The 13,378-nt window shown below is 37.1% G+C and overlaps 1 protein-coding gene across 1 annotated transcript in view; it reads left to right on the top strand.

Annotated features, from left to right (window-relative positions):
• Positions 1–13,378, top strand: part of LOC109411232 (homeobox protein unc-42) — a 164,419-nt gene that overhangs the window by 63,607 nt on the left and 87,434 nt on the right. Inside the window, exons 2-3 of the mRNA XM_019684743.3 lie at positions 200–378; positions 10,629–10,736. Of these exons, the coding sequence (XP_019540288.1) occupies positions 200–378; positions 10,629–10,736 (287 nt within the window). The remainder of the gene's footprint in view (positions 1–199; positions 379–10,628; positions 10,737–13,378) is intronic.

Raw genomic sequence — 13,378 nt, 5'->3', positions numbered from 1 at the left:
CGGCACCCTTCATCCCTCGTCCTGTTCCTCCGATGAAAGATATCCTTCCCTCGTCATTTCCTCAACTTTTTACACATTCGGGGTTTGAAGTTTCCTGTTTCCCTACCCAGCCAACAAGGAGCATCATCACCAGTCAGCAGCCCAGCGATAAGTGCTAATGTCGAATTTTCTCGTTTCTTCATCATCCCATCCATTCCAGCGGAAGGTGCTTTTAAAAAACTAAAACCCGAACCAAACAGTGGACTTTCGTCGGTGTCCGGTAGCATCTCGTCACCCGGAAGTGGTATCTCGTCCCTGCCTCAGCACGCCGGCCACACGCCTACGACGGCATCCTGTCCGACACCGGCCCGGAGGCGGCATCGGACAACCTTCACTCAGGTATGTTTTGTGCCTATTTTGTGAGTGTGTGTTTGTTTTAACGTCACTGTGTAGTCGTAACTTAAGGTGATGGTGTGAGGAAGCCAAAGCTCAATAATTTTCATGAGCTTAAATCTAGACAACCAAATGACGAATTTCACTGAAAAGTTGATCGATTAATCAACAGCTGGTGGAGACCAAACCATCCACTTTTCAGTACAATCCACCATTAGGTTCTCTTGGTGAGTGGTTTAAAATAAAAACGGAATTCGACATCTGCAAAACCAAGATACATGTACACCGTGTCGAATAAGTTCTCATACAAAATCAAATTCAATTCATTTCACATCTGTAATAAGGATTTTCAAAGTGAAGTTATTTATTAAAAGGCCAACTAACATACACCAAATACAGCATATGTTTCGGAACTAACTGTCCTTTATCCTTCTCTGTTGATCGCTTATGTGTCGTAGGTCGATTGGAATTTCGTCGTATTTTAACGAGTAATGGTTTTAAGTTGAAATAAATTAGGTTCCTGTCCTCCCCATTGCTAGTAGCAGCTATGACCAGAAGAGAAAAAATATGAGATCCTGTATTGGTAAAGTACGAAGCCGTTTTATTTTGTACAAAATAAAACGTAAATAAAACAAAAATGTCCATTTACCTGTTTCAATGAGATATGTTGTGTTAAAGAAGCACGGATGCGTCTTATCTGGTTGATTCACACCATTCTCATTTATAAAACATGTTTGTATTCCTATTGTGGTGAATTTTGTCCAAAACTTACGTTATATGATGTTTATCTTTGATATAACGGTTATTTTCATGAAAATCAGCCCAAGTTGAGCTTACTTGCACATTTCTTACCATATCATCACTAAAACTGTATTGTTTGAGCCTTAGTATATCCATTTGGTACATAACTTAGGATACAAACTCAAAATTTATCCTTATGGACTCTATTTCGCTACCGTAGAATGAAAAGCTTTCCTGATATTTTTCTTGCGTGACGGAGAAAACGCCCAAGTAACCACGGTGCTGAAGCCTTATTGCATGCAAATATACGGTGTATTTAGTGCAATCATTACTTTACATGCAAACTTAAGGTTGATTTAAAGTGGAAGTGGGCAATTATAGAATCAAATTAAGATTATACTCGTATAATCTTGGAGCAGTCACATAATTGCCCATTTCCACTTTAAATCAACCTTAAGTTTGCATGTATAGTAATGATTGCACTAAATACATCGTATATCTGCATTCAATAAGGCTTCAACACCGTGGTTACTTGGGCGTATTTCAGAAAACGGAAGTATATTGCTAGGCTTATAAAAACAAATAGAAAATAAAGTTATTCTAAACCGTACACTGAAAATACATTTTGTTTCATTGTACGAAATCGGTCGTCATGTTTACAAATGCCATTCGTTGTTTTCTGCAACGAAAAGCTTCGTAATATGCGTGAGTTCGTTTCGTATAAAATCGCTCCGACAAGTTTTTCTGTCTCTTTTTTTGTCGGAATAACATAAAACATGCTTTAAAAAATACCACACGTTCATCCACTTAGACATCACAGGCTTCGAATCACGTATCTTCTGGTTTATACCTACCAGTGCTAGCCACCCATCTGTGGACGCTTGTTGAAGCCGTCCGAAAACAACCAGAACGCTTTCCACTTTGGTTCTGTTCATAAATAACTTTTATTTTTCAACCGAGAGCATGTTTCCTTTCCTCTTCTCGCACACGCACCGTCATATGCTCATTAAAACATGTTGCTTTGTTTTCTCTGCGATCCAATCAATCGTCAGTGATGACTGCAAAGCTTTGTTGCATTCTACGAAGCGAAATTTTCTTTTTACGCATGGTTAGTAAAAAATGTTTGACATTTGTTTATTTTGTTGCATTCTACAAAGCGGTAGCTAAAATCTACGAATGAGCAAGTTTAGCGTCTGTCGGATTCGTGATTTCGTACATGATACAACTCCATTTGTACTGTTTCAGCATGGTGGTACAAATGGACCGTACATTTTACGCAAATTGCTTCCAATTTACGAAAACTGGTTTTACGAAGCATATTCGTTGAGATTTAACGAAAGAATATTCTGAGTGTATGCTTGATTTAATCAGTATTTTGTGGCCTTTCAATACATGTATTTATTTTAAAAATATGAATCACATATGTGAAATAAAATGATATTTTATAAATTTGTATTTTGTATGAGAACATATTGGACACGGTGTAGGCATAGGGTCTAGCTCGAATCCTAATTCTCCAATTACTTGCGCTCTGAAACATCGTCTTTATATTACCACGTCTCAGCCAATTCTCTCTTCCTAGAGTGTTCCCGACTACTATGACCGTTTCTTCCACCAAGGTGCGAGGCCGCTATCTTTGAGAATCCAACATCTTGTATGTAAACATTTGTGTATCCACATAGGATTCCATTTTGGATACACGATAGATATTGGCTCCTGTCAGATGCATTAGGTGGGATTAGGGTTGCCACATACGTGGTTTCTTCCCGTTGTCCCGAGCACATATTTGGGAACCCCGAAGCAAATCATCCACTCATTATTTTTAATTTCCTACAATCCTACTTTTGCTTTTTTTCTATAAGTGTGAAATTAAGTATTTATTGTAAAACGCTTCGTTACAAATGTCAAATTGTCTTTTATTTTCAGTACAATCTATCTACGGTTGTAGGGTTGGTCATTTTTCTCAGCGATTTGTAAACAAGTCTACCTGTAGCGTCATGCGAGGCTTCTTTTTACACTTTTTCAAGGTTTCTCAACTTTTTTACATTATAATTCACAGAGTAGTGAATGGATTTCCACAATTTTTACACACAATGATCGTGAGTATGTATGTAGGATGTATGCAAAATTTGAGCCAAATCCATCAATAAACAAAAAAGTTGTTCATACACCAATCGGACACATCTCATATAGAACTGGATGGGGGCTACTTTGGACATTCTTAATTATAACAAAACTGCATTTAAAATGCCAGGGTTATTTAGAAAACCACATTGTACCAATACTGTAGCATACTATATCGTACACGATTCCAATAAATATATGCGTTTTTAGATGGTTCTGTGCTATCTTTGGTTTTATGAGCAGCGTGATATTGTAATATAGATAGCCTTAAAAAAGGGACCATCAATCCTTTATTTAGGAGAAAAGGTCTTTTACAGTGTATAACGATACGAATATTCGATTGTATATGCTACGGTGGTACATCTTGGATGAATTGATCAACCCTTTGAAATTTATGGACTGTAAAAACAATGCATCAGAAGGCTGGCACCAGAGGCACGTTATCCTCCATTTGGGACATTTGTGCTAATCAGCTTGAACTGCAAGCAACTTTATTAATTAAATATTCATTGATGCAATTTTATCCCAACTTACAATTATCGGTGCTTTTATCCGCGTTTGGTTTCAAACCTATTTATTTGTTTTAATTAACGAGCGATGTTTACTCTACCTTCTCTAATCAGAGTCTATTGTGTACTATTGTTCATTGTTAAGAGTGTGACAATGATTGCGCACATTTAGGGTAACCAACTACATCTGTCGCGTCAACAACAACAAATTTGAACCATATTTTAAATTCAAAAAATCCAAATTCAAAAGTGTCCAAAGTAACCCCGCACGACGGTATTTCACAAACTTCTTCATACTGTTGCTCTAATTTGCCCATGTTGCTAGTTTGAGGTACCTAACTTGCATTGTTTCTATACTGCTTCCCTGATTCATCCGATATTTATTTCTATTCATTTTTTTTAACTGTATTAACGAGATTTTTAGCCCTAGGCTAGTTCATCTCGGGACCCACGCTTTACTTCCCTTCCGAAGGAAAAACTCACATTTTGCGAGTTTGTCGATCCCAGGTCCTCGGCGTGATAGTCAAGTGTTCTAACCATCACACCAGGTCCGCTCCACATTTCTATTCATGTTACAATGTACTCTTCGTTGGAAAAATCTATATTTATACTTTATGCGAGGTATGAACTTCAAACGGAATCGCTCAAGTAATTTTCGTTCAGTGCTATTTTTCCGTGACCACAATGGTCAAGAAATTTAACACATTAAAGTGTCATGATGCATCACTAAGCTTTCAAACAAATCATTGATGTTTTGCTTTTTAATGATTGTTTGCCTCGCGTTTTTGAAGTGATAAAAAACTATGCGGCAACGCAGCAGAAAAAGTATCATCGCAATCACTGCGAGTGAGCTAATAGGATGATACTTTTCCATACGAATATTTGCTTTGGTGGCAGAGAATTATCACTTTGAAATTTTGAGCCACATATCCAAAATGGCTACCGAAGCTGATGATGCCGTAAAAAGCCGTAAGCCCCATTTGATTTGACGTTTCATTTCAGCTGCGTACTGGGATCCGGAATGAAGGGACGGTTCCTTATTTCTTGCGCGGTTCCTTGCCTGAAATTCCCAATCGTATTTTTTGTTTTGTTTTCTTTATTCATTCCATTTCCGCTTTCGTTTTTTTATCATACAGCAGGTTTTTTTTTTTTTGAATGAAATTGTCATACTTCAGTCCAACCTCTGATGTTTAATCTATTGTAAGTAGAACGTTCATCTCTGTCTATCTTACCACTTTTTTGTAAGCCGGCAGATGTGGATAATTGTTTCAACTCTTAGAACGGTGTGGGGGGGGGAGTCTGGCCAAAGTCTACGCATCATAGTCCACACAAATTTCGAAAATTTTGCATGGACAAAAGTCTACGAGGGGGAGGGAAGTCTGAGATGGCCAAAAAATTGTCTACGTAGTTTATGGACAGCGCCACAGTGATTGCTTATGTGATTTTTCGTTTTTTTTTAAATATGGTGCTTCCCGAATTTGGAAGACTAGGAAATTCTTATTCCGCCCTCCTGAATATAATAAATTAACCTATATCAGTTTACTAATATGTATATCTTTATCCTCCAAACATAGAGTGAATATTATAATTTTTCAGTCTTCAGACGTGATGGAAATATAAGAAACAGTCTACGATTTTTTGTGGCTAAGTTATCCTTGTGAGTTTTACCCTTTTTTGTGCTCATACGAGCAATAACAAAGCTCTGTGATATGGGGATTTCTTACATGGTTTCTTTCAGAAATCTTTTCAAATGTAACAAATGCTTCTCAATAAGCTCACTAAAAAATCTATCGAAGAGTCATTCGAAAATGTTTCTTTAAATTCTTACAGGGATTAATTTAGATATTTCACTCGTTATTTCTACGAAAGTTATCAGAATATTATTTTAGAAAGCTATGCATGGATTGCTTTAGAAATTATTCCATGAATTTCTTCGAAAATCCTTTAGTGATTTCTTCACAAATTCATTGAGAGATTCCTCCAGAAAATTATCGAAGGATTTAATTTAAAACCATTTTATTTTCAGAAATTCATCCAAAAATCCTCTAGGTATTTCTTTCAAATTCCTTCTTCGATTTCTCCACAAAATCTTCAAGGGGATTTTTAGGAAATTCAGCAATTGAAATGTACCCATCTCGAGCTGAAAATCTCATGAATAATAAATAAAAAATAAAAAAAATCTGCCGGCAATGACTTTGGAAATGTTTTTAGAAATCCTTCAGGAATCGATCAACCTACTTTGATGATGTTCAGCATATCAAAAAACAGGCGCCATCGTATACGGCCTTTAGCAAGGATACAGCAGAGGGGTTATGTCAAACACACAACGCAACGGTGGCACTATCTGTTTAATTCATAGCGGCCATTTTATTGTTTTTCATGATCTATTATTCTATTGATTCCTTTAGAAAACTCTTAGAGTTTTCTCCACAGTTAAAAATTTCCTTAGAAATTAATTGGGGAGCTTAAAAAAACATCCTTGGATTACTCCCGATTAGGGTGGCTCAAGCTTGTATGGCAAAACCACATGTCAAAAAGTTCGATGGGCCCCCTTCTCATTTCGTTCTATATGACGCCACGATGCTCTGGTCAAATTTTCAGCTAGATCCGTTAACATTAGGGCGGTGCTAAACTTGTTTGAAGTTTGTATGGGAGTTTATATGGGAAAACATCGTTTTTTGCAGTTTTCTTCTAAGGGGTTCCAATTTCCTCTAAAACACGTAATCGATCCTATAGAAATATAGCCTGGGATATGCCGAAAAACTTTGTCGAAGACCGCTACGTGATCAGACACTTGCGAAAAAAGCTATAGCCTAGACAATACGGGCACATTCAATAAGATTTTATTGCTATTGTTATTCCTTTACATGTTAAATGTTAAGCACCACCAGATGGTCTGCGTGTAATATCTTTTCCTACAAGCTTCGGATGACTTTGCGGTCTTCGACAAAGTTTTTCAGCACATGTGAGACTATAGTTCAACACAATCGGTTATGTGTTTTAAGTAAAAATAGGGCCCCTCATGAGAAAAATGCTAAAAACGATGTTTTCCCATATAAACTCCCATACAAACTTCAAACAAGTTTAGCACCGCCCTAATGTTAACGGATCTAGCTGAAAATTTGACCAGAGCATCGTGGCGTCATATAGAACGAAATGAGAAGGGGGCCCATCGAACTTTTTGACATGTGGTATTTTGAGCCACGCTACTCCCGATATTGCTCCATAGATTTCTTCAGAAAATCCTCCAGGATTGTTTTTTTTTCAGAGAGTCTAAGATTTCTTTCAAAATTTTCGTTAGAGCAACACTCAGAAATGTATCCAAAAATTACTGTAGAGAAGGTTTCCTTAACCTTCCTATTGCTTCACGTTGGGAACAGCTTGCTGGCATCGTGTACGTTTTGAGTCAAAATTAACTCTAATGGCGAAAAAAGGGTGAGCATTCATCAACAGCTTTTTGCAAAAAAAATGTACGAGATTTTTTTCAGGAAATCACCCATGGAAATGTATTCAGCGACTTTTTAAGAAAATCAAAAATTCCTCCACAAATTTCTCCAAGGATAACTTTAGAAATCTTCCACAGACACCTTCAGAAATTGTTACAAATATTTCTTTAGAAAATCTTCAAGAAATTCTTTTAGAAACTTTCATGGAGAATCTTTAGAAAATTCAAAATAAGTTTACTACATAAATTTGTTCAACGATTGCAAATCCAAGGTAAACTTTTATGGGTTTCTTCGAAAATTAATCCATGGATTCCTTTTAAAATTATTCGTGGAATTCTTTCTTAAAATCTACAAAGGCTTCTTTCAGAATTTTTTCCAGGGTTTCCTTAATGAATTTCTCCAGCGCTTCCATCAAATATTCCCACATGAATTCCATCAGATTTTTTTCAAGATTTCATTAAGGAAGATTTCTTTCTGAAACTTACAGTAATTGTCTTCAACATTTTTAAAAGGATTCTTTTAAAAAAAATCATCAGAAAATTCTCCAGGGATGACTTTAGAATTTTCTACGTGAATTCCTATAGAAACTTTTTCAAAGACTCTTTCATGAATTCTTCCAATGGTTTCTTTAGAAAATTGTCCAGATATTCTTTAAGAAACTCGTTTAGGTATTTCTTCAGGAAGACCAGCAGAGATTTGTTCAGCATGCTCTAGGGATTCCATTGCAAATTCTCTCATTAAAGTATTAAGAAATTTCTTCAGGAATTCCTCCAGAAATTTCTGCAGGAGTTCATTCTAAGATTCCTTAAGAATTCCACCAGATATTCTTCCCTATATTATCACAGGAATTTATCCGGAATATCTTCTTGGGATAACTTAAATAACTTCTTCATGGAATCTATAAGAAATTTATTCAGAAATATTTTCTATAAATTTCTATGAAAATTTTATCAGAAATATCTCAAGAGTTTTTGTTGTCTTTGCAGACGCTTAAGTATGCGTTTCACGAGAATTTTTTTCAAGAATTCGTTCACTGATTTCTCCAGGAATACTTTCATAAAATCTTCAATGAATTATATTATCCATTTCCCGGGAAGTTTCTCCAGGTATTTCCCTACTAAAATTTTTTCATTAACTCCTTCAGGAAAAAAAGAAAGATTTCCTTGAAGAAATATTTACATCTTCAGAAACTTTTTTCGAATTTTAAGCATTCATTCGGGAACTCTGGCAAGGGATTTCTTCAACAGTTCTTCCATGGACTTTTGGCCAAGATGTTCCTCTAGCGTTTTAACGAAAGTTCTTCAAGAAATTACATAAACATTACTGGATGAATCCTACTGAATGAATTTTATTTAAAAACTTTCGGGGATACCTTTGACAACTCCTAATCATTTTTTTTAAAGAGATTCCTAAAAAATCTTGTAGCAATTTATGATGTTTTTTTTTTTGAAGCAACTCTTAGAGAACTCCAGTGATAATACCCAGGTGAATATATGGGTTCCTTAAGATAGCCACTAAATTCATAGAAAAAAAAGTAATGAAAAACGTCTAAAGAAACTCTGCAAGTAATTACAAGGAAAAAGTGCTTGAAAAATTTCTAGAATTTCAGAATCAATTTTTTAAAACATGCCTGCAGAAATCACAATTAAAGGTACTGGTGGAATCGTCGAAGAAATCCCTTAATTAGTTTGTGAGGGATCACTGGAGGATTTTCTAAAGAAATCCTTGTAAGAACTCCTGAAGGAAATCTCAGAAAAAATCGTATGCAATTTTTGAAGGGATTTGAGGAAGTGAAGCTAAGAAATAGATTTTAGGGCAATTTCTGCGGGAGTTGTTGAGAGAATCTTTGAAAAAAAATCTAAAATAAGTCCAAAAGAAAGTTCTGAATAAATCCAAATTAATGCCTGGAGAATACCTGAAAGAACTATTGGAGAAACTCTTTTAAAATTCATAAAATGAAAGAAATTGAGAAAACTGTTAAAATTGTCAGAAGAATCTTTTGAGAATTTTCTAGAGGAGTTTCCAAATAAATGCCCAAGAAAATCGATTAAATGGAGCAATACCTCTGGAGAAATTCAAGTTAATTTTCGAATTCATAGAGAAAAACTCTAGAACAGCTTCTGATCTGTGAAAAAAAAAGGCCCTGCAATTTCATATTTTTAAGAAATGTTTGGAGAAATTGCTAGAAGAAGTTCTTGAGAAATTTGTATTTCCTAGAAAAATTCTGATAATATTTCGTAATGAATTCCTTCAGAAATGTTAAACATTAAAGAAGAAAAACATGAATTTATATAGCACTTCTTGAAAAACATCCAATGTATTTTTTTTTTTGAAGAAACCTATGTGGAATTTCAGAAGGAATTTCTGAGGAAAAATTTCAAGTTGAGGCTTAAACCATTTATGAGAAACTCCTAAACAAGTCCCAAGGAAAGTTGCTTGGTGAATCCCCGAAAGAATCCCTGGAGGAATTTCTGAAGAAATTCTAAGGAATTTAATGAAGAAATACTAAAAGGAATCTTTAGAGGAATTCTTGCTGAAATAATTTTAAAAATAAAAATGATGGAAACAATCTAAATTTTTGATATATCCTGAAAGAGTATTCAAAGGAATTTGTGGTGAAGTCTTTGGAGGCAAGGATGGGAACACTCACTTGCAAAGAGTTACACTCACTTGCAGTTTTCTCAGCTCAGAAGCGTGCAATCAAAAACAATGACTTTCGCCTTGTGATTTTGTCTACAAGTTTGCCGAATAGAGGACCCCTACTGCACACGCATACCAAGTTCGTGAGTGAGCTGTGAAGGCAACTCTCCACAAGGTGAATGTAATTTACACTCACCTCGTGAAGAGTCGCTTTCACAGCTCTGTCACGACTTTGGGATTTGTGAGCGTTCTACTCTATTCGACAAAGTTTGAGACAAAACCACAAGGCAAAAGTCTTCCATACATCATTTTTTGATTGCACGCTTCTGAGCTGAGAAAAAAGCAAGTGAATGTAATTCTTTGCAAGTGAGTATTCCCATCCCTGTTTGGAGGTAATACTGCATTATTTTTTTCGAGAATTTTTAGGAAGAATTTTTGTTAAACGCATATGAATTCCAGCAATAATGTCCCTTCCACGACAATTACGGAAAAAATCATAAAATAATTTTGCATGGAGTAGTTTTCCCAGAATAATTCTAAATTGGGCGCAATAGTGAAATCATTTTCTTGGGAGCGCACCAGCACTGCTGATGAGATTTTATCCTATCTTATTGGATCTATGTTAACTGATATCTAACCGATACTCAGATGTAGAAAAGACTAGTGTTTGATGATAAATATCACGTTTATCCTTACTCATCACCTCAGGTGTTAATTCCGACCTCCTTCGTCCTTAAATGCAACGACAAACTGCAATTAACGGTTCTTTATTGTCGAACTTTGTATCTAATTACAGGAACAGTTAGCAGAACTAGAAGCGGCCTTTGCAAAATCCCACTACCCCGATATCTACTGTAGAGAGGAACTAGCGCGAACAACTAAACTAAACGAAGCAAGGATACAGGTTAGTGAACAGCAGTCTACTATACGCTCTTCCTTTTCATACACAACCACGTACGTCATTTCGGCTCACGTTTCTGCCACAGTAGGCTGCGACGATGCGACGAACTGTCTGTCAGAAACGGCAGTGAGAAAAGCGCCTACTACGTACGAGCGAAATGTGTACATCAACAAATACCAGGCGAGTGAGGCGCGAAAAAATATCGCCATCCACCGAATCGTATGCGGTTGGCTGAGCTTAATTTGGTATGCTAATTGACACAGCGCGCGACAATTGAAATTTCCATCGGAAGAACGCGCCTCCTCGCGGCACTGTCGTCATGTTGGTACCTCTGTTCAACCAACAACAGCTACCACCACAACCGAAAAAAAAATCGTCAGACACAAAACGGAAACAGCGCGACATCTATTATGCTAATTTTCTTCATCTCACCTGATTAATATTCACGATTGATATTCATGACGTTCTAGAATTTTGTTAAACAACGCTTAAGCTGGCGTCACTGCTGTCGTCACCGCAAGTCGTCAAGTTGAGCAGTTTCAACTTGGATGGCTCCTTTTCAAAAGCGTCGCCCTCTTTAAAACTCTTATAGTGCTAAAAATGTATCCTCCGGCGAATTTCATGTCTAAAATTAGCTCAAGAGAGCCGCACGGAAAACCTACACTTCAGATTAGAATATCAATTAGCTCCCTTCAGAATTTTTAGAGCTACGATAAGAAACTTGAAGCAGCGCAAAGCAAAAATGTTGACAGTTGTCAGTACGCCTTCATCGTGCGACACCCCTCGCCGAACGCAGCAACAGGATTTTTTCGCCAGCGGGCCGTAAAGATATCCTGTTCGCGATAAAATTACACACCACACGTCATCGCCGTCATCACGACGAACCCAGTAGGCTATGATCCGCTTGATACGATCAAAGCATGCTAATCCTGGATGGAGATTGACCGTCGCGTTACAGCAAGCATTCGGGGTGCATTTTGTGCAATCACCCCTCGCTAGCCCCGACCACGTGGTGCGGCGGTGTGCGCATTCATTCAATTGGATAATCCTCAAGGGTCTCTTTTGAACGCCACGACCGGCCGGTGGTAACATTTAGTGGATCAGGTGTGAACAATGCAATCAATAGTTTATGGCGATTGTGTGTTCACCACGGGATGCAGTTGACTTTGATCTCGAGCTAATGGAATTAGGGTCGATTGATTGTCGTCTTTCTTGCGTCCTTCCGTCGAAAGCCGCCACGCTCATCGCAGTAAGCCACGATTGTATTTTATTCTACGGCGCTGTGCAGTTATGTATTTGTTTTGATTAAGTTGCTTTACTGTATTTTTAAGTTTTTAAACTTTAAACAAGCATTGATGGATTGGTGAACAGCCATCATGCTTCTGTATTTAAATATTATTAGTTGACAAATTTAATTCTTAATATTTCAGGGGAATTTTGGAGGTTCACTATGTACTATTGACAATGGAATGTCAATAATTTTCTTGCCGTAAAAGGGACAATCAAGATAACAACGAAATAAAAAAAATGACATTTTATATTCTTGATATGGCTAAGAAATGGGGTCCTTTTTCGTTATTCGATGTATTCTTCATTACACGATTTGACAATTCTCTGGTCACAGTTCTGCATGAGTAAGACAAATACGATCTTGGCTTTTGTCGTTTTTTCGGTCACGCGTTATCTGTCAAAGTAACCTGATATCTGTCGAAAATTGTCTTCGTGCAATGAAGAATGGCATAATTAGAATCGATGAAAAGGTATTCAGGTACTGTAGAGTCTGAAGATAAACTGTAACAATCTTGTGCATTTATTGATCTTGGCAAACTGCACGAACGACGACGACGACGACGGCTGCCGACTGCGGTCGGCGTTCGGTCGAGTAAGGAGTTGAGACAGAAGTTGTGTGACCATCGACACGGACGGACTGTGCGTGAGCGTGGTGTTGAAAAAGGTGTTTAGTAAGTGTTTTAGTGCGTAGCATCTTCTCTCCCGGAACTCCCGGCAAAACCCCCCGGAAATCCTCCAGAATACCCCAGACCACCCCAAGGCAAAACCCTACATTTGGCGACGAGAGAAAAGGTATTTATTTGTAATTTTGAAGTGTTTATCGTTAGTTTTGATGATGAGAAAATGATGAAATTTTTGCTTGGAAAATCAAAGATGGCTGATTTACCTCGTGCAGTGATTGCGTCATATTTTCGAGCCGGTTCATATTGCAAGTCGGCCATTTTGAAGAAAGTTCAGAATTGTGAAAATGAAAAATGCTCTTCGATCGGCGAATGCTTTAATTTGATTTTAATTTTACCGTAATCTGATACAGTGATTAATGAGCACTTGCTTTTGCAGTGATAGTGCACACACAAAATTAAATTTTCTGTACAAACTGATTGTCCTTGAATTTGTTGGCTGTGCATGTTGGAGCTCAATGAGATGTGCGGAGAATTTTCGGATGAGAAGTAATTGAAAGTGGGTGCATGATTGTAGGTTAGGTTGGTGCCATTGTGAACTATACTCGGTAAATGAAAATGCTAGTAAATATAGTCGATAGCTGTGGTAGGGTGCCCAGCTAAAGTCTTTAGTATGTTGTGTCTAGAAGGTGTATGCCGTGGTAGGGTGCCCGGTAAACAAAGCTAGTGCCAGGG

Source organism: Aedes albopictus, chromosome 3, assembly GCF_035046485.1.
Source record: "Aedes albopictus strain Foshan chromosome 3, AalbF5, whole genome shotgun sequence".
In the NCBI taxonomy this organism is placed as follows: Eukaryota; Metazoa; Arthropoda; class Insecta; order Diptera; family Culicidae; genus Aedes; species Aedes albopictus.
This window is presented reverse-complemented; position numbering and strand designations above follow the sequence as displayed.